The sequence below is a fragment of the Gossypium hirsutum genome, chromosome D01, assembly GCF_007990345.1.
Source record: "Gossypium hirsutum isolate 1008001.06 chromosome D01, Gossypium_hirsutum_v2.1, whole genome shotgun sequence".
NCBI classification, from domain to species: domain Eukaryota; kingdom Viridiplantae; phylum Streptophyta; class Magnoliopsida; order Malvales; family Malvaceae; genus Gossypium; species Gossypium hirsutum.
This window is the reverse complement of record NC_053437.1, coordinates 1,993,551-2,017,690: the sequence shown is the minus strand read 5'-3', so window position 1 is coordinate 2,017,690 and position 24,140 is coordinate 1,993,551. Positions and strand designations below refer to the sequence as shown.

At 29.7% G+C, this 24,140-nt stretch overlaps 2 protein-coding genes across 2 annotated transcripts; both read right to left on the bottom strand.

The window, feature by feature from the left end:
• Positions 1–2,573: 2,573 nt before the first annotated feature.
• On the bottom strand, positions 2,574–6,782 carry LOC107933120 (protein tas). The gene is made up of 8 exons (XM_016865271.2): positions 6,404–6,782; positions 5,078–5,173; positions 4,856–4,939; positions 4,526–4,686; positions 4,178–4,295; positions 3,861–3,993; positions 3,409–3,587; positions 2,574–3,050 (listed from the first exon to the last, which is right to left on the bottom strand). Exons 1-8 carry the CDS (start codon positions 6,722–6,724, stop codon positions 2,811–2,813), a joined length of 1,332 nt encoding a protein of 443 aa, XP_016720760.2. The 5' UTR covers positions 6,725–6,782; the 3' UTR covers positions 2,574–2,810.
• A 6,249-nt stretch (positions 6,783–13,031) lies between these two features.
• Positions 13,032–14,131, bottom strand: LOC121213713 (transcriptional regulator SUPERMAN). The gene is made up of 2 exons (XM_041086705.1): positions 13,945–14,131; positions 13,032–13,852 (listed from the first exon to the last, which is right to left on the bottom strand). The coding sequence occupies exon 2, from the start codon at positions 13,845–13,847 to the stop codon at positions 13,224–13,226; it is 624 nt and encodes a 207-aa protein (XP_040942639.1). The 5' UTR covers positions 13,848–13,852; positions 13,945–14,131; the 3' UTR covers positions 13,032–13,223.
• Positions 14,132–24,140: the final 10,009 nt, after the last annotated feature.

The following is a 24,140-nucleotide window of genomic DNA, read 5'->3' as shown; positions in this document are numbered from 1 at the left end:
TGGTAGTCCGGGCAGTAATCCCGGAAGAGTTTTTACAAAATCCGAACGCTTGGCACGTGAAAGTGGTGTTGATCAAATATGCAACCGTGGAGCCCCACCAGACAGACAGAGTCCTACGACAGTTTGGATGTAGATAATCGATCCCTGCAGACCCTGAGGTGTTTGACGAGCACCACAAAATCGACCTTCGGCTATTAGATACGGATTGGACTAGATACTGGTCAGAGTACACAGAAATGTGGGAAAATCGGCATGAATATCTACCTACTCGGGAACAAATCATCGTTCCCGAGTTAGCATGCGTTCCAGAATACATGCCATGGTTTAGGATCCATGAAAAGCCGTATTTACTTATGCCAGAGGAGAGGCAGCGGCAAATACGTGTCGGAAGGGAAAGGCGCGGGCCTCTAAATCCAAGGGGACAAGACTACGAGGGCAGCCCCTCAACGATGCCCAGACATTCACCCGGTTCACCATCAGCGGCCATGCAATCACCGTCCCCAGCGAGAGCACCGATGCAGTCACCTGACGCAGCAATTCAACAGATGATACCCACGCATTCGTCTTTTCCTATAATGCCAGGTATGTTTCCTAGCCCTTATATGTACCCTAACCCATACATGTATCCTTTTCCGAATCTTATGGCAGGTTGGAGCCAAATACCCGAATCAGCTCCATTTCCTGTAATGTCGAGCGGACCACCGATAACTAGGCCAGCGGTGCAGGAGGGATCGCAATGGGGGCCGTCGAGGAGCTCTCCTTTTTACCCCAATCGCCAGCAACGCATGGCTTTCAAACTCCGTCGCCGTTCATGATGTAAACACCTCCACATATACTATTCTTTGAAGGTGGATCATCGTCCCAAGTTCGACAATCAGATGCCGAACCGGAAGAACAACAATCACCACCGGAGGAAGAACAACCACCGCCGGAAGCTAGAGGAAGGAGGAATCCAGCGCGTAACCGTCGACGGCTGCCATGTGGAACCGAATCCCCCGGTCATAGACATTGATTACCGTATTAAAATTTATCATTTGATGTAATGAAATAGAAGTTTATGACGATGTAATACACAGAGAAATTTTTTCAAGTTATTTTGATATTATTTGATTAAAAACCCTAACCTAATTTAATTAAAAACCGTAACCATAATTTAATTAAAAATTCTAACCTAATTTAATTTAATTAAAAACCCTAACCTAATTTATTTAAAAATCCTAAACCCTAACCTAATTTAATTAAAAACCCTAACCTAATTTAATTTAATTAAAAACCCTAACTCTAATTTAATTTAATTAAAAACCCTAACCTAATTTAATTAAAAACCCTAACCATAATTTATTTAAAAACCCTAACCTAATTTAATTTAATTAAAAACCCTAACCCAATTTAATTAAAAACCCTAACCCTAATTTAATTTAATTAAAAACCCTAACCTAATTTAATTTAATTAAAAACCCTAACCTAATTTAGTTAAAAACCCTAACCTAAATTAGTTAAAAACTCTAACCTAATTTGATAATCTTACTACCCATTAGGGAGGGAAATAAGGTAGCGGATGGATTGGCACGAATGGCATCCTGAAGACCATTAGCCAAGCTAATATACGTACAACCGTCAGATGAAGTTCTTCAATTATTGCATGATGATTACTCAGAAATAGCTTGAACTCATATAGTCGATCTAGGCGAGTTAGGAGATTTTCCTACATCTTGTAGCAAAAAAAAAAAAACCTTTTAATATGTTATTTGTGATACCCTTTGAAATTATAGACATCATCATATTGTAACCGTATGGATAAAAAAAATATTTTTTTATGTGCTCTTTTAGAGACAATGTCTAGAATTATCTATAGCCCCTCCCAACTCATAAATAGGAGAATAATGCACTTCAACACACTCGAATCCACATCCTCCTCCATACCAGTCGAGCTAAGACTTAATCGGCAATTATAAGATATATATATTAAATATTAATTCAAAATATTAAAAACTAGTATTCGAGAGCATCTTGAATATTTCTCAAACAAAATTATGAAAATAAAACAAAAAAAGGAAATGGCATCATGGGTTGTGATCAGTAGTATATATACACTCATGTGGTGTTGGAACTTGGTTCCAATAATAATATTTTTATTCATTGACCGTGCATAAAACTCATGCACAGTGAAAAATAAAATTTGTAATAAATACATTTATAAAATTTTGATATAAATAACAAATGAGACTTTAGTTAAAATGATAAAATAAAAATATTAAAAATTATAATATTTAACTTCAAATTTTATCATGTATTTTTCATCCATTTTGAGCTAAAATGACAAACACGGTAATTTGAAAAGCTAAAAGAGGCCAAAAAATGTTGAAGGGCTAAAATGACCTTTTTTGCAAAATTAAAGGGCTAAATAAATCGTTCTGCTTTTCTATTTTTATATAATAGATGTAAAAAGGCAAATTTATTTTACTTTTTAAAGCTATGGTATTCTAGTTGATTGTACGGCCAAAATGAGCTTAGTGAGAAAGAAAAATCTTTAATGGCGCCCCGAATGAAGTTTTAAAGTTTATTAAACAGAATAAGGCTAATGATGCTTTTGTCCAATTTACATTGATGTAATTTTGTTTTCTTGTTTATCACTAAAAATAATAATAATAATGAAACCGAATATCAAACTGAACTGAATAATCGGTTTGAACCAGTCTCGGTTTTCTCTGACTTTTTTGGTCAAGCTTAATGTTGATATCGAGCAAAGATACGAGTATGGGTACTTCAAGAAAAATGAAAAAATCTGAAGAAAATGAATATCTTTGATCTCAGAGAATGGCAGGATCTTTGTATCTTTTGAAAATGGCTTCAATATCTTCCATTACCTCTGGTGGCAAAGGCCGTTGAGTTGTTAGAAATGCATCAATGTCTTCCTTCAGCTGCTCAACCGAGGTTGCGCCGATGATCGAACTCGTCATAAACGGACGATCTCGTACAAACCCGAGCGCGAGTTGAACGGGACTTAATCCATGCTTTTTCGCCATCTCAATATATTGCATTGTTGCTTCCTGAAAATCCCCACCAATACGTCAATCATTAGTAAAAATACCATGTATGCACTGGTATTAGGGGTAGAATTACATTTTACTCACTCTACTCAAAAAATGGACAAATTAATCCCTATATGTTAGATTAGAGAGTAAACTAGTCTTTATGTTAAAATTTCCATCCATATCTATTGTTAAAAATTAGTCCAAGTATGTCAGCACGAGTTACATGTGGCAGCCACAGGTTACTATGTGGTTATTTTGGAAGCCATGCCAGTTTTTTAACTGTACAAATTGATGAAGTTTTTAATGTAGAGGGAGTAATTTGCCTATTCTTTTTAGTAGAGGGAGCATTTCAACCATCAACATACATATATACCTTGGCAATTGACTTGTTATATCTTTCCATGTAGCCAGGGAAAAGGTTCATCCTCCCTTTCTTTGCCGCTTCGGAATTGATATCCAAGTATTTTCCGCTTAGCGCTCCACCGGCGAGCGGAGAGTAAGAAAGTAACCCGATATTGCAATTCTTTGGGTGACAAACTTCGATCAGGTCGACTGCAAAAGGAGAATGTTACTGATTTCTCAAACATGTTTATGTTCAGACAATACCCGGAAGGAGAACAAGAAAACGAATTTAGATAAAGCATAGCCAGAACTGATTCAATCCTGAGAGAAGACCAAGGCTCTGCTAAGCAGAGGTTCAATTCCGGGGCATTCGTTTGTTGGTCATTGCATATGAATCGAAACTTCAGGAACAACTAAATCGATGCAACAGCGAGATATTGAGATGCTAGTATAACATTTATATAGATTTTGGATGGGTTTTACCCTCGAAACGCCGGACCAGAAGACTGTAGCTGTTTTGGATACTAACGATCTTCGATAGTCCTTCAACTCGACCTGCATGAACAAACTCCATTACTCCATACGAAGTCTCGTTAGAAACTCCGATATAGCGTACCTGAAATCGAAGGAAGAGCATTCATATACAAATCTTAGTATTTGTGACATCTTCAAACAACTGATTAAATATCACAAGCAGATTTTCCGACAGTTGTATGTATATCTGACACTCATATATGAATAGAGTAACATAAGATTTTCCAACAGCAATCCGATTTAATTTGATCTCTGTTTTTTATTACCTTCCCTTCATCGATGACTTCTTGTAAAGCCTTAAGTTGTTCCACAAACGGTATACTCGGTCGCCATTTTGAAGAATCATAGAAATACTCACCGAACAATGGCACATAACGATCTGGCCTGGTTGAAACCGTAAGTTCAAGAAAATATGATTACATCAATGAAGCACATACACAGACATACTACTCAGGTACATACGATAACTTTTAAGAGATAAGGATAAGAATATGACAAGACACGGTAATAAAAAGTACTTTTTTACATAGTAAAACACCAGTACAAGCAAGTTGATGCCATGTCTGTAAATGCCTACCGTCACATGGATGCACCTAAAAGAACTGTAACCTTACCAATGAATTTGCAGTAAATCAATGTAATCGGTGTTGAGTCGTTTAAGGCTTTTCTCTACGCTTTCTCTAATGTTCACAGCATCAACCCGTAAAACTTTTGCATTGTCACGTAGATAAGCCGATCGTTCTGAATAGCCGCATACTTTTGTTGCCAAAATAACCTGCGGAAAATATGCACGTAGAAACCAGTACTCAAATCAATTCCTCAACGAATACTCAAGTAGTACAAACATAAGTCATCGGGATATTCACGAGAGATGAGACAATACAACAGTATCTCGAAAATTTCGAGTCAGGAACACAAATATGTCATCTGGCATGAAAAAGTACCTTATCGCGAGGTTGAGACTTCAGCCAGCTAGCAATGTAGAGATCGGTTCTTCCACTCGTCTCTTTCTTCATGGGAATTGGGTACTGGGAAATCGAAAGCATGAGCAAGAGAGAGCTTTAGTGGCACTTAAAAACTTGAGTGAAGATATCGAACAAAACTCAAACTCTAGACTAGAAAAAAAATACAGCCCGTATACAGTATATGCACACCAAAGAACTTACGGCTTCAGAAGTATCGAGAGCATTGATTCCATGTTCAAAAGCATAGCTGAGCATTTCATGAGCTTCTTTCTCTGTATTTTGTTCTCCGAACGTCATCTGAAGCAATCAAACATAAGGCTGTAAAACCGAATGTTCGATAAACAGTTCATAAACAATTCGGTCTTTGTTCCTTTATGTTCGTTTATCAAGCTAAATAAAATAAATATTAACAAGATTTTGAAACTCGTTTAACGAACTAAATACTAATAAAGCATGTTCAGATTAGAAGAAGCTCGTTTATATTCGTTTAACAAATTATACAAAACTTATTTAAAGCTTGTTTAATATTAGTTTAAAGTTCATGAAGAAAAAAAAAACCAACACAATTCAAAAATGGCTAAATTATGTTATTAGTCCCTATACTATGCCTAAATTATGTCTTTAGTCTCCGTTGAAATTTCAACTACACCCAAATTATAACAGTTAAATCCAGTTGATTAAATCCAGCTATTATCTTGTGCTATGAATAAAGTATTAGATTTAATCCATATTTTCTAATTGGATCATTCTTAGTCCTCATAATTTTCGAATTTTAAAATTTCAGTTTTTATGCAAACAAATGCAATTAAATCCATTAAGTGTCTTTTTTGTGAATAATATGTGAAAATAAAAGCTAACACAACATTACATATATGATAATATATTTGACGGGTCAAATTTTGGGAATAGCAAAAACTCAAGGTACAAGTACTATAAAAGAAGCTAGATTGTATTTTGTCTCCGATGCTAAAAAATAGGTAAACTAATCTCTATACATTAAATTAGCAAATATGTTCTTTCTGCTAAAAATTTGATCTATTTGTACGGTTAAAAATTGGTGCAGATGATGAAATAACCAAACCGTGTGACATATGACGTATCATGTGTATTCCATGTTGATGCACAAAGATTAATTTTTAACAGAAGAATTTGATAAAATTTTAAATAAAAGAACTAGTTTTTCTTTGATCTAATGTACTTTTACCCAAAAAGTAAATGAATTTAATAATTAGCCTGCATTTTTATAATTCAAAAAGTAAAAAAATTAAAAATAATCAGACTAGCATTTAACCATTCAAAAATTCTTAATCATCATGAACCAAACACTAATAATCCTAAAAAGTTAAACAAACAAACATGAAGCGATGCATTCTTTCAAGCTAAATTCATTTAAATCTCATTCTCTTCAAATCATTTACTTCCCCAAAACAAAAGACCAACAATTCAAACCCAACAAAAAAATATAAAAGAGAAATCCCTTTCAACAAAACAGAAAAATACCCATTATCAAGAAATCAAAGCTCTTACAGTTCCCAATGTGATTTCACTGATTTGAAGATCAGAGTCGCCGAGCTTCCTATACTGCAAATCGCTTTGTTGAGCGACTTTAGCTGTGATGGTTGACTTGAAACAGCTCCTCTTGACCCAAATCTGCGTTCTTTTAGCATTGTATAAACGTAGTGGCGTGTGGTGTGGGACTTTAAAGCTGGGAATTTTGGTGGTGTTACTGCAAAGAAATGGAGGGACTGAAGCAGAGACTGTGGAAGAGGAGACCGCCATTTCGCTTGGAATTAAGTGGCACCTTGTAATTGTATCCTTTTCCACCTTATCCAAATGAAAAAAAAACATTTATTGACAGTTATATTACAGGGCCACGGCCCGGTTTGAAAACTTAATTTTTTTATCTGAGTTCGAATTTGGTCCAGCCCGATTTAACGATACGCGTGGATTATACCAGTACTCATTCAAGGTTATTTTACATAAATAATATAAAAATAATAATTAATTACAAAAATGATATGGGAAACAGATTAATTACAAAAATAGACATTTATTACAGTGTTTCATCGGTGTCGCTTGACATATTGGCGACACCAAATTAAAATGTGATAAATTAAAGTATTCAGGTACATGATATGTAGATTTTCTATTTAAATTGGCTGCTAGAAAAAATCTAAAAGATTTAAAGGCGTGGATCAGTACCACACCAAACCATAAATAGGGTTAATTCTTCATAAATCCTCCTTATTTATTTATTTCTTATTCCCCTTCAATACAAAAAATAGAGAGGCCTCTTACCAATTAGTCCAAAAAGTATTTTTGTAAAAAAATCAATTCCAACTAGAAATAAATTTTATTTATTTTTCGAAAAATAATTTTTTTTGTTCAAATTATGTCTGACATAACAGTTAACAGTATTTATAGTAGTTTTCTTTTGCTTGCATTATATCTGGAAGCTATAAATTTAACTAATAATTATAATTTATACATAATAAGATTTTTCTAAAGCTTTTATAATTATAAATTTATATCCTGTTCGTAAATCAAATTGATAATAACGATAATTATAAAAGCTTTAGAAAAATCTTATTATGCATAAATTATAATTATTAGTTAAATTTATACTTTCCAAATATAATGTGAGTGAAAGAAAACTACTATGAATACTATTAACTGCTATGTCAGACATAATTTGAACAGAAAAATTATTTTTTGAAAAATAAATAAAATTTAGTTCCTGTTGGAATAAGTTTTTTACGAAAATGCTTTTTGGTAGAAAATATTTTTTGGACTAATTGGTAAGAAGCCTCTCTATTTTTGGTGTTGAAGAGGAATAAAAATAAAATAATAAACAATGAAGGTTTACAAAGCAATTAATCCTATTTAAGGTTTGGTGCCGCCACACAGCATTCAATCTAAATGGGAAATTTACAAATCATGTCCCTGAATATTTTAGTTTAGACGGCATTGGCGGAACATTATAGCAAATGCCTATTTTGGTAATTAATTATTAATTATATATTATTTATGTAAAAAAAAAGTCAGTCATCGAATTATTATTATTTTTTGTCACTTAACTATGAAATGTTACAAAATGATCATTCATTTATTTAATTTTATCTTTTTGGGTAACCAAATAGCTAATAATGAAAGCTTTTTAAATTGACATAATAACAACTTTAACTCTCAACAGGTGTAAATTATGTCAATTTAGTCTTAATTTTTAAAAAAAAATCTAACCTTTAACATTTACATATGTATAATTTATTTATTTTTTACAATTTTAATTTTTTTCTGATATTAAAATTAATTTTAAAAGTGTGAGAAAAAATAAAAATAATTGTATTGAATCTTAAGACGAACTCATTAAATTATTTTTATTCAAAATTATTTAATTAATATTATCAGAAGATTTTCATGGAAAAGAAATTAGTTAAAATGAAAGAAACATTAAAGAAATCATCTCAGAGTTAATATAAATAATATTAATTTGAAATTAAATTTGAAATGTTTAAAATCTATTTACATCAAATTTTTTAAAATAAAATCCTTATCCAAGTCCGGCCTAAGTCGAGTCAGACGGGCTACCTAACCCTTAAATAGATATCATTTAGTTTGTAGAGTTTTTTTTTTTTTTACAAAATTTGCACTTCACAAAATATTTTTTTAATCTTCTAATATATAATAAGATATTATTTTATTTCAAATTATTAATTAAAAAAATTATCATCAACTTCAAAAATGTTTCACATTTATGATTTTATATATCTTATACAAATATAAATTAAAGGTATTCAAATGTCAGATCGAATTAGGTTTGGGGCTTGGCTTATATATAGTATCTATATTAAACATAGTCGCTAAAATTTGGTCGGACTTAAAATACGAGTTACAAATTTTGTTCAAACTAACTAATTTTTATAAATGACTAACATAATCCTGTTTAGATCCGTCCATATTTTTTAAAAAATAGTATTTTATTTAAAAGATATTTATTATTTAATATTTATCATTTTGATATTTTTATTTTTATTAAAGAAAATTTTTTAAAAAAATTTGGTCACTCAACCATTCGAATTTTTCTTTTTTGATCACCAACCATTAAATTACTAATGATTCGAATTTTTCTTTTTTGGTCACCAATCATTAAATTACTAATGGAAAGATAAGTTGGCAGCTTTTAAATTTGACATAATAGAAACTTTAACCCTCAACATTTATGCATTATGCCAATTTAGTCTTAATTCAAAAAAATTAACCCTCGATATTTACACATTGTATAATTTAGTCATCTTTTCTTCTTCTTCTTTTTTGCATTTTTACTTTTATTTGAGGCATTGAGGGTTAATTTTAAAATAATAAAAAAAGATGAAAATTATTATTTTCATTTTTTGGGTATTACCATTTTTAGTATATTTCCAATCAAATTTAGCTGATAGCTTTTTTTTAGCTTTTTAGGTGAAAGGGTCACCCAAAAAGTGTAAAATTGGAAAGAAAAAAAAGAGAGAGAGAAATCTATACAATGTGTAAACGATGAAAGTTAATTTTTTTAGAATCAAGACTAAATTGATATAATGTATATATGCTAAGGGTTAAAATTGTTATTATGTCAATTTTAAAAGTTGATACGTCATTTTTCCACCAACCATTTAACAGTTGGTGGCCAAAAGAGAAAAGAAAAATCGAATAATTAGGTGATCATTTTATAGCTTTTCATAGTTGAGTGACCAAAACTTACCAATAGTTGAGTGGCTACAATGTAGTTTACCCAATTTCTAAACATAAACAACTCATACTTATTTTTAATATTTATATTATAATTATAATAATATATTTTTAAACAAATTATGAAACAAAAAAAGAGCTAGGTCAAGAACATTATATTGTGAGGCATAATAGTTTCAGCTCTAACCATAATGTATAATGTAGTGATTACTCATATCATCCTTTAACCATGTGATTGAAGATTCAATCACTACTCATGAAAATAAAACTATTCTCAACTATATAAAAAAAACTGGATTCAAACATTGATTATTAAAAGTAAACCAAACACTTTTTTATTCAAATTTATTTTTTTCGATTTTAACAATTTTTTTCAAACTTTCTCAAATATTTAATCAATAATTCAATCTGGTATTTATTTCAAACTTTTCAATATTGATAATTCGATCTTTGACCAGGTCTATATTACATATAGTAGATATGTAAAAGAGTTTGGGGGGTTGTAAGTAAATGAGTGTAGTGTCCTGTCCTTAAATGCCATGATAGGAAAGAGTTTGGGTGTATCAGTTCTCTGTAATGCTTTAAACCCACCTAAGCCTTTCAGTTCCTTTTAAGGAAAACCCATCATACCATTCCACACCCTGACATTGTCGGGAACATGCAAATCCTTCTGATTTTTGGAAAAATTTACATCCCTACAATTTTTTCACAAACCCTAAATTCTTTTTTAAAAATAACCCATTGTATTTGTATCGTATTTATAATCAGTAGCAAATCTTAAAGTTAAATTTTCGAAGAGAGGAGTCTAATTAAAATTTTTTAAAAAATCTGAAGGGTCTTCTCCTCGATCATGATCTGCCTTGTTCATTAGTTTATAAACATAAATATGTGTATCCAAAGTTATCAAATAAAACCCATATTCTTAAAACCCGTATTTTAAAATTTAAAAACAATATTATTAAAAGGGGTAGTTACGAACCTTAATCGGATTATCAGATACGTGGGTGATGATGGGGATTGCTTGAATTTTGTCTTCAATCCTTAACTTCACTCAGTTTTTTGTTTTGACATATTATTATAATCATGCAACTTCTCCTTTCATTAACTCATTTCATCACTTTTGTAATCACTATCACAAGGGGTGCCAAAAACTTGCAACTTCTGTTTAAGGAAAATCTATCTTCGGTTTTATTCTAAGATATTTTTTTGTGAATGAGGGAAATCATTATTATATTTCAAACCCTTAAATTTATTATGAATTTAATCCACTAACAATTTTGCATGCATGGAGCTCTAATTTATCATTCAATTAATATAAGTAGTATATATATACACACTATTGTAACAAATTTAAGAATATATAATAATAGCAGATTGAGTATTAGTTCGATTGGTATAGGCATTGTTGCCAATGTAGGAGGACGTGAGTTTGAATGTATTGAAACGCATTATCCTATTATTTATGGGTGTAAAAAAAACAGATACATATATCATGACGTTTTGGGTTCTAACCCCATTATGTGTAAGTATTTTTCTAGATTTCATATGAAAAGACAAAATTACCCTTTATATAATATTTATTGCTTATTAAAATAAAAGTTTTTTGGTAAATTCATTATTGAGTTGGTGACTTAACTACGGGTGACACCAACTCAATAAAACATTTATATATATATATATGCAAATATTAGGTTCATGTTTCACTTTTGGTTTATAGTCTTTAAATTTGTGGGTTCTATCCATATTTATTTTGGTATGAATCCAAATATATACTTTGATTCTCAATTTATTCATGCATTTTAATAATTTGATTCTGGTTTATAGTTATTGAAACATATTATTTGTGATTATATTTGTAATTATAATTATAATTGAGATGGATAGTACTAAGTTATTTACTTGCTTCAAACAAATTCAACTGAACAACATCACTTTGTAGTGCTACGAGCTATAAAGGACCACTTACAACTAGATTGGATGATCTAGACTAAACACGTGTTTAGGGAGGGAAACAAGGTAGCAGATGGATTAGCACGAATGGCATCCTTAAGACCATTAGCCAAGCTAATATACATACAACCGTCAGATGAAGTTTTTCAATTACTGCATGATGATTACTCTGAAATAGCTTGAACTCATTTAGTTGATCTAGGCGAGTTAGGAGATTTTCCTACATCTTGTAACAAAAAAAAATCCTTTTAATATGTTATTTGTGATTCCCTTTGAAATTATAGACATCATCGTATTGTAACCGCATGGATAAAAAATATTTTTTTATGTGCTTTTTTAGAGACAATGTTTAGAATTACCCATAGCCCCTCCCAACCCATAAATAGGAGGATACTGCGCTTCAACACACTCAAACCCACATCCTCCTGCATTGATAACAACGTCCATACCAGTCGAACTAAGACTTAATCGGTAATTATAATATATATATATATATTAAATATTAATTTAAAATATTAAAAACTAGTATTCGAGAGTATCTTGAAAATTTCTTAAATAAAATTATGAAAATAAAACAAAAAAAGGAAATGGCATCATGGGTTGTGATCAGTAGCATACACTCATGTGGTGTTGGAACTTGGTTCCAATAATAATATTTTTATTCATTAATATTAATAATATCTGCAATGGTGACTGCAAATAATGCAGAGTATAAGTGAATGTATGGAAAATGACTTGTTCAAAAAGTTGCAGCAAGTCAAATTTTCCCATTTTTTACTATCTACAATTTACTTTTTTATTTTTATTCTCAATAATGTGAAAATTTGTACACCATCGATCCAAACAAATAAAAGTGTGCCATGCTTTTCCTTTTAACAACACCAGCTAATTTTAGTTGCAATTATGCAATTTCAAGTTTTAGCAAAAAACCTGGTTCTTTTAACATCTTAACAAGTCATATCCAAAATTCAATGTTTTTTCATAACTAGAGTTTCGCTGCTAGTAGGTCGTGTTTAGCGAAACCCAGTTTTTTACCCACCATTCGTCCGTGTTTTAGCGATAATTTTATACCTTTGCAAAGTTTCACTTGGCTAGTATTTTATGCAAGTATTACCTTTTTTTTACTTTCTCTAAGCATTGATAGTGTTTTAGAAAGTGTATTCGTGTTTTTGATAACCTCATACCTCAATATTCGAGTTTTACTAGCAATTTCAATATCGATTCAAATTAGATTTATTTAATCCAACCTTTATATTTTATATTTAAAATATAATATTTTGAGTAAATTAAATAAATTAATTTTTTTTATCGAAAAAGAAATTAAATATTAATACAGTTTCAATATTCGAGTTTTACTACTAGTTTCAGTTTTGATCAACCGAACTATTTTTATTATTAAGTACACAATTAACGTAACAAGTGAACCCATCACACCAATAATATTCATACAAAATCGAAATAACTCTTTTTCTCGGAATAAAAAAAAGAATTATGCATGCTAAAACTCGAAGTTTATCGGATTAAAATCTTAGGTCAAAAACAAGATTTATGAAGTCAAACAAAAAAAGCATGCTTAGTTTATACACTACTACTACATGGTAGATTGATGCTGAAAGTATACTAATACATTCATCCATTATATATATATATATATGCAGCACCATTTGATGAACTATGAGTACCCCAATCGAAGTTCCAAGTCCAAATCTTGCTTAGAATCATTAACCAAACCAATCTCCAAGTCCAAAGTTACATAATCTTTAAGTTCTTTAACCCCAAGGATCGGTCTCGAGCCGAGGCTACTATGACGGTCTCTTTCCACCCCTTTACGCGAATCAGAGGGTTTCGAGTTCAAAGGGTCGATGAAGAGCCATTTCTTGGCCGGAGACAGTGATGGAGATGGAGGAGGGAATGTAGAAAGAGTAAGAGAAGATGGAGGGGAAAAATTAGGGTTAGGGTTAGGGTTAGGGTTAAGGTTAAGGTTCGAAAAAGGGGGCTGACCGTGGTGATGATGATGGTGGTCTTTTGGTGGTGGTGGTGGTGATTGTCTTAGCCTAGCTCTGTCCCTTCTATGAACATTCATATGACCACCTAAAGCTTGAGCTGACCTAAATTCCCTTTTACAAAAGCTACAAGTGTAAGATCTAGGCGGCCATGAAAACCCAGATAGATAATCTTCTCCACTACCAAAACCCTGATTATTACAGCTGCTCCATGGTGATGATTCCTTAACATTGTTGTTGCTTTTGCTGTAGCAGCTTGTCTGGTCTTTAATGGCTGCTGTCTTCCTCTCCATTGATTCTAGTAAACATAAACAAAAAACAGTCATAGATATCAAAGAATCAAAAGAACCCCATCCCTCATAAAATTTAAAAAAGTAAATGAACTGATACCTGTGAGAGAGAAAGGTGGTGATGATGATGATGGGTTTTTTCTTGGGAGGGAGGGAGTTGAGAAAAAAGAAAGGTGAGTTTAAAGCTTAGCAAACAAACAGGCCATCAAATTCTAAGCGAGAAAGGTGAAAATACCATTGGAGGGTATCCCATCTATATGTTAGGTCACCACTTACTATATAGGGAACCTCGTCCTCCCATGTTTTTGCCTTTTTTCCAATTTAAGAAATTAATAATCTCAATCTACTATTTTATGTTTAAAAATAAAAAGGAAAATGAAAATTGTTGAAATTTTAACTACTGTTTTTCGATTAGAGAGAGACGATGATATGAGTTTTGATGATGGACACCTTACAATGTAAAATATATAAACAGCAATGGGGGAGGGGGGGGGACCTGGCCAGGTGCTATTGGTCCTCAAAATCATTCACAGGTCAGAGGAATGAGAAAAAAATTTCAAGTTTTTCGAGTTTAAAAACAGTTCGGGTTAAATAGTTTAGTTCAGATTTGAAATGAAATAACTCGAGTTATTTGAATAGTGTATAAGTCAAAGCTCGAAAGAATAACCCTTGAGTTTTTTCTTATAGTAGTTAGAGGACTCATAAATATTGTTGCCAGAATTGTTGGGACGAGAATTAATTTGTATATTTGTAAGCAATTTAAACATTTTAATAACTTATATTTTTATAATTTTTTAAACGACTAAATAAAAAATTTATCATTTTAAGGGATTAAAGTGTAATTATTTCATGTACTAACTTAAAAATTTTATGAATTTTAAAAGGTTAAAAGTTAAAATTCCTATTTTAAATGGGTCAGGTCGTTGCCAACTTCAATCTATAGTTTTTTTTTCATTAAATTTTAAATTAAATTAAATTAATAAAACAATAATTTTTTAAATTTTAAATGTTTATATTTTTGTAAAATCTATTAATAAAGTCTATACCCAAAATAAATATAGTGCTTTTTTCAACTAAAATTTAATTAATTTTTTACCCGATTTTTTAAATAGATATAATTTTTACATAAAATTTATTTTTCACACGTATCATAAGTATGACATAATCATATAAATTAAAATTAATTATAAATTAAATAAAAAATTTGATTTAATTCAGATAATTGAATATTTTTAACTAATATTCTAAAAATCGTCTGATCATAACTATTCGAATCATTTTCCGATTTCTCTTTTTTTTTCCTCAGCCTTCGTACTCTCTAATTAAGTAGATAGATATTTGCAATGTTTTAAAACTAATCCAGCCGTTTCAGTTCGATTGTCAGTTTAACAATAATTAAATAAATAGTTAAAATCATAAATATATATTAAAAATTTGTAGACCAGTTCAATCGTTATTTTTTTTTGTCCCGCTTTTCAATGTTTTCCTAGTTCCGAACGGTTCCGATACAATTGGTTCAATTCCAACAACACTAAAAATTTAAGATAAAAAACAAAAAGTAACCCTAAACCCAAAAAGAAAAAATTAAAAAAAAAGCATTCCATATGTTGATTCCACCTTTTTACTATGAAGTTGAAATTTTTAGCCAAGGGAGCTACTACTGAAAAAAAAGGGTAATGTTAGATGTTATATATATAATGACCAATCCATGGGGAACATCACATCATACATACATACATACATACATACATACATACATACATGCAAAGAAAGATTAATGGGCTGCATGTCCATTCATCCATCCATTCATCATTCCAAATTACCATATGCATCTTGAAGTTTGAACAGAGGTGGTGGATTAGGCAAAAGATACTGCCACATTTAGCTGAGATTTAGTGAAAGAGTAGCAGCCAATTAGCTGATCCCTTCCCTTTGCTAAATTTAGCTTCACTTTCATTAGGTTCTACGGTCGATATTGCAGTGTTTGCCCGCCGTGTTTAACACCCATCATGCTCTCCTTAGATTTGAGGTTTGATTTAACTCTTTTCCTCTTTCTTTTTGGGATCAATTAATTTATTTTTAGGGTTGATTGGACCTATAGAACTCACCATGAGTTGAGCTATTCGATCAGACTCGAAGGCTCGTCTGAAAAATAAGAGGGTTTAAGCAAAAATATAAGTTTAGAAAAATGAGTTTGAATAAAAAATAATATCAATTTTCTAAACAGGTTGTGCCTCGGGTAAAATTTTTTGGCTCGAGCCCACCCCAATTCTGCCTATTTTTTTCTATTATTGTTTGCTACTGTTTTGCTGTCATTTTACTATGATATTGCTATTATTTTATTGTTATTTTTGGATATTGTATAACTCTTATTTTATCGTTAATTTTGCTACTATTTTTGAGGCATTTACTTGCTAAGTTGTAATTATCTTGTGTTATTTAAGTATAAAGAATTTTTAATGCATTTTCAATTTGTTAGGAAATATTTATTTTAATATTTTTGGTGTATTTGATGTATTGTATTTTTTAAAATTTGTTTTTATATAAAAAATTAATACGAGTGGACAGGGTCAGGCTCGAGTTTAGCATTTTTAATTTGGACCGAGCTTGAGCAAAATTTTAGACCAATTTTTCAGGTCGGGTCTAGAAAACAGGTTTGAAATTTTGCATCGGTCCAATCTAGCCCAGCCCATGAGTAGGTCTAATTGCACCCCACATCCTTTTCATTTCTAAACTTCGACATGTTTTAAATTGATTCATTTAAAGTGGATTGAATTTTAAATACATTTATACTTACTATACGAGTAACTTAGATATGACGTGTTAAAGGAAAAAATAGGGAATGTCAATAAATTTAAGAAGGGTATCTTTTTTAACTTGTCAGATCGAACTGTTCATGTAATTATGTATTTGAAATATGTTACAAGCCAGATTTGAGCTAGCAATATTTAACACTCAAATTGGCGGCTAGAGTAATACAAGGACTCAATTAATACAATACTGGTATTTCAAAAAAGGGGAGGGGTCCACTTACACCGATGTAAAAATTAAAGTGATTTTACATTCTTTCGTAACTTTTTATACAATTAACATTTTAACAATTTAACTGTTGAATTTATCAAGATATTTTTACTTATTATGGATGTAAATTTTTTAACCGATCTAAAATATTGTTTATATTAATATATTTAACGGTTGAATTTTTTTTACAGTAAATCAATATTTAGAAAATTTTAATTTATGTCAAACTTAACATGCATTATCTACATGAACGGAGAATGAGATGTGGTGACTGGATTGTTGAAATATTAATCGTATAAGAAGTTAGGAAATAGTGTAAAATCACTTTAGTTTTACACTTATGTAAGTTGATGTCTTCCCTTTTAAAAATTCAATTAGAATGTACAAATCTAAAATTTGGGCAGGCAGGGTGCAAATTGCAATTAATCCATTTTTATTTATTCCATTCAAATCTTAATTAATTTGTTTACAGTGATTAGATGAATAAGATTGGTGATGGAAATCAAACACAGGCTTTGTCATGTGGTTGCATTGCATGTCTCATCAAACTACGAATCATTCTTTTGGGTTTTCTTCTTCTCAAGTTAAAGCCGTGCATGGAAAGTATCAATAGAAAAAAGTAGAGTCTCAAATGCCTTTGGTATTATGTCCGGGTCAGGTCGAGGTTGGGTTTTAAAAAAAAAATTAAGTTTAAGTTAAATTCACTTCAAAAAAGTTATTTTATTGTTTAAAAAATAAAAAATATATTTTTATTTAAATTTAAAGTTAAAATATGTTACAAGTCTTTGTACTATTTAAAAATTTTAGATTTAGTCTCTGTATTTTTATTTCAAAAAACTAGTATTTTTTATTTTTAAATTTCAAAACTCATGTTTAATTGTTAAAACTGTTAATTTCTTTTGTTGTTGAATTTGTTGATGTGACATTTTAAAATAAAAAATACTCATTTGATAGCAATAATTAAAGAAAAAAACTGACATTATAATTAATTTGAATTTAATAAAATAATTTTAATAGTGTTAAGAGTTGGACCTGAATTTTGAAATCCGAAAAATAGAGAGATTAAATTTTAAATTTACCAAAAATATAGGGATTTATGACATATTTTAACCTAAACTTAATTATAAAATATATAAATTTTAATATAAGATAGTATGACGAGTCCGACCAAACCGAACCAGCTGAGCCGAGTAAGTTGCCTAGTATATAAACACTTCTAGCGTAGCCAAATGGGAGAATTTTCTTCTGGGCCCTCCCAGAAATTAAAACATTAAGTTTAAGGGCTTTTTAGTCTTTCATTGAATGAAAAATTTGCAGTTTTGACCCTTAAGAAAAACTAATAAATTAATTTAAGTTTTTTTAACACGGTTTTTTAGTTTTAACCCCTTCAAAATTTTGTAATTTTATCTCAGCCCTTAAATGAAATTTCGAGCTTCACCCCTTATTTGAAGACAATGTTTTTGTTTGTGATTTCTATCAATATTTCATCTAAAATGATAACAAATTTTATATATGTTTATAAATCATAATTAATCTAAATCATAATAAATACGATACGATTAGTAATAATTTACAATCACGATAAACAAGGGCGTAGTTAGGGGGCTAGAAAGAGCCCCTCCCCTTCCTAAAATGAAAAACTTTCATTTAGACCCTTTAAAATTTTAAATTAATAAAGATAAAATTGCATTTTATCCCTCTTAAAAATAATAAAATTTTAATTTAATTTTTTAAAATTTATAAAAATATAAAATATTAAAATTATAAAATTATATTTTTATTATCGTAAAAATTATCAATAAATTCGGTACTAGAGGTGAGTAGAGTTAAAAAAGCTGACAGATGTGAAATGGTTTAAGTGATGAAAACTGAAAGGGTGTGTTTTGCATAGTGAAATACGGTAAGAGATGCTATTCGCTGTTAAAGGCACTTAAATGGGAAGTATGATGGGAGATTCCAATTTCCAATGGCATAATTGTCATGTTCTTAATTATGTGGGTCTTTTTAACTTGAAAACTACAAGTTACTATCAAACAATCAACTTACAACATCATTGCTATTTTTATATATGTGTTCAATTTACATTTTGGTCTTTTAATTTTAGAAATTTATAAAATGATCATTGAACTATTAGAAAATTTTTATTTAAGTCACTGAACTTTAAAATTGTTGTTCTATGATCTTCTCTATTTGCACCACCTGAACAAATCGAAAGTTCTTTCTCCCCTTCTCTTCCACAATTCAATTTTCTTTTTCATGAAACAACTTTAAATATCATGAACCTGCGAACCAAAATCTAAACAGATTTCCTCTCTGATCTCCGACACTGATCGTCAGATCGACTTGGATCTAAGGTATGTTCTTTTACTTGTTGATGGGTACTGATCCACCGTACTTATCGTCAAATAGTCGCTTAGAGCTCGCTAATCGAACTTTTAAAATTAAAACTCAAAAGCCAGTAACTTAGATAAAAACTTTTAAATAGTTATGTGACTTAAATGAGAACTTTCAACTAGTTTAGTGACCGTTTTGTAACGTTTTAAAGTTGATTGGTCAAAACGTAAATTTACTAATAGTTTAGTGACATTGGATGTAGTTTACCTTATATTTTAATTTCATGTGTTTCTAATTTTGAGGTTTTTAAAAGTTAATTTTTTTATTAATTCTTATATTTTACGTAAATTATGGATTTAGTCATTGTATTTTAACTTATTAAAATTTTAGTTTTTACTCAATTATAGTAGTTAAATTCATTTAATTAAATCCTACTATTAGTCAAAGACGAAACTAAGGGGCAAGTAGGGACTTAGCCCCCTACCCCCCAATGGAAAAATTATAAGACAGTCCCTCCCTAAATGATGAAACTATAAGTTAATAGATGGTAAAATTACATTTTGACCTCCAAAAATAAAAATAAAAATTGTTTAGACCCTTCAAAAATGATGGAATCGTGATTAATATAGGCTTAACCCACAAAATCGTACCTAAACTATATTTTTTTCTTAAGTTGATACTTGATACCTAAATTTTCTTTTGTCACAAGTGGTACTTAAATTATACTCTGTTACGCTAAGTGATACCTAAACTATATTTCGTTACCCAAATTAGCCCAGTCATTAAAAAAATCTCTTAACCAATCATTTTATGACATGTGACATTTTTAAATTAAAATTAAATTAAATTATAAAAATCAAAATTAATTAAAATAAAAATTAAACTGGATTTTTATGAGTAGTATATGAAAATAGTAAGTAAACATAACATCACACATGTAATAATATGTTTGCTATAACTTAATGCATTTAATGCCTAGTGTTTGGTCAAGACCAAAATTTTAAAATTCAAAAAGTAAGGCACTAGAAATGACCAGATTAAAGTATCTATCATGAGATCGAGAACTTATTTTTGAAATGTTTTACGAGCCCTATTTTATATATCTGTATACATTTATATTTATATTATATTTTAAACTTTTAATTAAGTTAATATCATAAGTCAACCAGACATCAATTCAATTTAGAAATGACTAAAAACCCCTTCCATTTAAAAAATAACAAATATTAATTCGAGGATATTTTTATTTTTTTTCATGTTTTTTAATAAAACAATATTGTAATAAAACTTGAACTTAAGACACATTTTTAAAATTTTAATTTAGTCGGTTCACTTGATTTCAATATAAAATGTTTATAAATATATTTTTTACATGATTTTTTTATATATATCGTGAATGTATCATAATCTAATATAGAATAACTACGTATTTATATCTGATAATTAATTAATGAAAATTCCTACTAAAAAATTGCCCTAGTAACTAAGTTAAGATAATGAATTACTAATTAAAAATAATAATTACTGATATTATTAAGTAAATATATTAACATTTTTTTTTGGCTATGCATATTAAAGCTATTAAATTATCACATGGAGCATGGGGCCATAATATTTTTTGAGTAATGTCTTCACCAAACACTTGCTAAATTACTCAAATTTTGTTAAACAATTAATTCCCCATATTCATTTTGTGTTGCTTATATGAAGGAAATTTTGGGATAATGGTAGAAATTACCCTTGTATCTTACCAAAATTTTTATATAAAAAATTGATAAAATTATTAAATATGAAAAAAATTAAAAAATAACATAAACAAGCCGAAAAAAGACTTAGATTAGTCTTTTGCAAATATGAGTGGGTTTGAGCAAAACTGTGGGCCCAAATTTTAGGCCAGGTCGGGCTTGGACAAGCACAAAATATGTTAATATCATACTTAGCCCCGGCCCAACCCATGAACACCTCTGTCACTTTGATACTTTGACTTAACAGTGTTAAGTTCTAACAATATTTGACATGCAACCCACTAATATAGATAGGGGTGTTCAAATTTCAATCAAAATTGAATTAGCCGACCGAACTGATCTAATTCGGTTAACCAATCTAATTCAATCGGTGGTTGGTCAAATATTTTTTGAAATTTCGATTAACGATTAATTCAGTTCAAAATCGGGTAATTAACTGAACTTAATAAACAATATTATATGTTATATATATTAGACTATTACTAATTCGGTTAATTTTCATAATTCGGTCAAATGAACATTATCAATTTATTTATTTTTATATGTTTTATACTTATTTTAACAAAATAAAAATAAAAATTTCAATTAATTCAATCGGTTGACCGAATTAACCAAAATATTTCGATTCAATTAATTTTTTTAAATTTTAATTTAATTAATAATTAAAAATTTTAATTAATTCAATTAACACTAATTTATTCAATTAACTAATCCGTTTGAACATCCTTAAATATAGTGACATGTGGCCTCGTGAGCCCCAACAAAAATTCGAACGTGCTGGCCATACGGATTTGGTGGAAATTATCATTTTTTATTTTTAAGGTCAAAATCATTAAAAAAAGAAATAAATTACATTGAAACAGACTCCCTTTTTGCCACCGTTGCGGTCGACCAGATTTCCGGTGATTTACTCTTATCACAGGCACCAACGAAGTCTTCTTCTTTCTCTCCTTCGCCTTCTCCATTCTTATGTCTCTTCTGTTCGGATCACCATCAACCTTACCACTCTCCTAATCTCCCACACCTCCACTAGTCACCATCTCCTCCTTCCAACAACACCAATTTTCACTCTTGACCCCTCTCTAAACCGCACCACTCACATCCCTTAAACCATCCAGTCCCTTCTCTTGACTCCCACATCTTTTTTCTACCCCAAACACTACAACTTATATTGCCCATCACCATCACACTAACCACACAACCTCAAAGCACCACTCCATTCCCATAACCACCACCATCGTTCTTCCACCCATTACCAGACTCCATCTTCTTGCCCTAATTCCAAGAGTAAGATTTTCATTGCCTTTCTCTTTAAGCACAAGACCGTACAAATACAAGCCGAAAGGATCTATCATGTTCTTCTTGGAAAGAGTTGCCAACTCCCTCTCTAGAGAAACCAATTCACGGTTAACAGCATCACTCTTACTTAAAGGCCCTTCAAGTTCTATCATTTCTTCTTCTTTTCGTTTAGAGGTGATAAAGTGCAGGGTCGGGTCGGATTGGCTAAGAAAGATAAATCAAAGTTCAACTCTACCCGTCCATATTTGATTTTTAAGATTAATTTTATTTAAAAATGTTTTTTTAAAAATTATAATAAGATTAATTTTATTTAAAAATGTTTTTTTTAAAATTATAATACATTAAATACGTAAAAAAATTAAAATAAAAGTTCTTTAATATATTAAAAATATTTATATTAAAAAATGCTACTATAAATATAATAAATATTTTATTATATTAAAAATATAAATAAATATAATAAATATTTTATTTTATTAAATATAATTTTAAAATTTTATATTTTCAGTCAAGTTATTTAGTTGGGTAAATTTTTTTTTTTAATTTGAGTAATAAATTTAATTGTTATTAGGTTGGTGATTTAATATTCATATAATATATAATTATTAAACATATATAATTCATATAATATTTTTTATAATATAATATATTCGGAAAAATCTTGTCCAATGCCCGATCCATATAGAAAACGGAGAACACAAATTTCTTTTCCATCAAGTCTCCTATATTGTGTAAAAAGTTGAGAAAATTGAATTTTTTGAAAGACTTTAGGGATTTTTACCTAAATATTACGAAAAAAATAAAAAATAACCAAAATATTATATATTTTTTATTTACAAAAATAATACAAAAAAACCAAAAAAAACAGAAAAAAAAGGTGCAGGTGATGGGACAGGCCACTGATAGGCGGCACCAAAGGTGCCATTCCCGTGGGCGGCACCGGTGGTGCCATTCCCATGGGCGGCACTGCCCATATAATGGGGACCATTCGCTGGTGGGTGGGGGGAAGAGAAGGAGAGGGGAAGAAGAAGAAAGAAAGAAAGAAAAAGAAGGAAAGAAAAGGAAAGGAGAAGAAGAAAAAAGAAAGAAAAAGAAGGAAAGAAAAGGAAAGGAGAAGAGAAAAAAAAAAGAAGAAGAAGAAGAGGGGAGGAAAGAAAAAAAAAGTAAAAAAGGTAATTTTTAATTTTAATTTTAATTTTTTGTAATATTTGTGTGTAAAGAAATTATGTTATGTACATTATACGTGTTTTATTATGTTATTTAGCATATAAATTTTATGAAATTTATTTAGCATGAAAAAATTCATGTTATGTACATTGTATGTTGATTAAGAATTTTTTTATGAAATTTATTTAGAATGTTGTAATTAGTTTTTTTAGAAAAATAGCATTAAAAATAAAATGATAAAAAAATATGTTTAAGAAAACATAAAATACGAAAAGAAAAAAATAGAAATTGTATATTTGCGGAAAGTAATAAAATTCGAAAAAAATGGTATATTTAATAAATTTCAAACATAATGCACTGAAATAAAGTAAAACTATAAAATTAGAAATTATGAATTTTTTTAAAGTAATAAAATGTGGAGAAAAGAATGCGGAGAAAAAAATACGAAGAAATGGCCGAGGTAAGAGTGTTTTACAAAATTTTTTAAAAATTCAAAAATAATTAATACAAATACTTGAAAAAAAATGTACTGAAATAATATAAAATAATAAAATACGAAAATAAAATTATTTTATTGAAAGTAATAAAATTCGGAAAAATAATACGAGCAAATGGCAGGAATAAGGGTTTTTTTACACTAAATTAATTTAAAAACACACTAAATTAATAAATTTATAAAATTAGAAATTATGATATTTTTTAAAGTAATAAAATCCGGAGAAAAAAATAC

Bases quoted from the DNA above. Each gene is read 5' to 3' on its own strand.
- LOC107933120 (XM_016865271.2), bottom strand. From the start codon at position 6,724: ATGTTTTTTTTTCATTTGGATAAGGTGGAAAAGGATACAATTACAAGG. The intron at 4,940-5,077 runs GTAAGTTCTTTG...TCGATTTCCCAG, and splicing joins CTCTCGATACTTCTGAAGCC to TACCCAATTCCCATGAAGAA. The intron at 3,051-3,408 runs GTATATATGTAT...GGGGATTTTCAG, and splicing joins ATAACAAGTCAATTGCCAAG to GAAGCAACAATGCAATATAT.
- LOC121213713 (XM_041086705.1), bottom strand. From the start codon at position 13,847: ATGGAGAGGAAGACAGCAGCCATTAAAGACCAGACAAGCTGCTACAGC.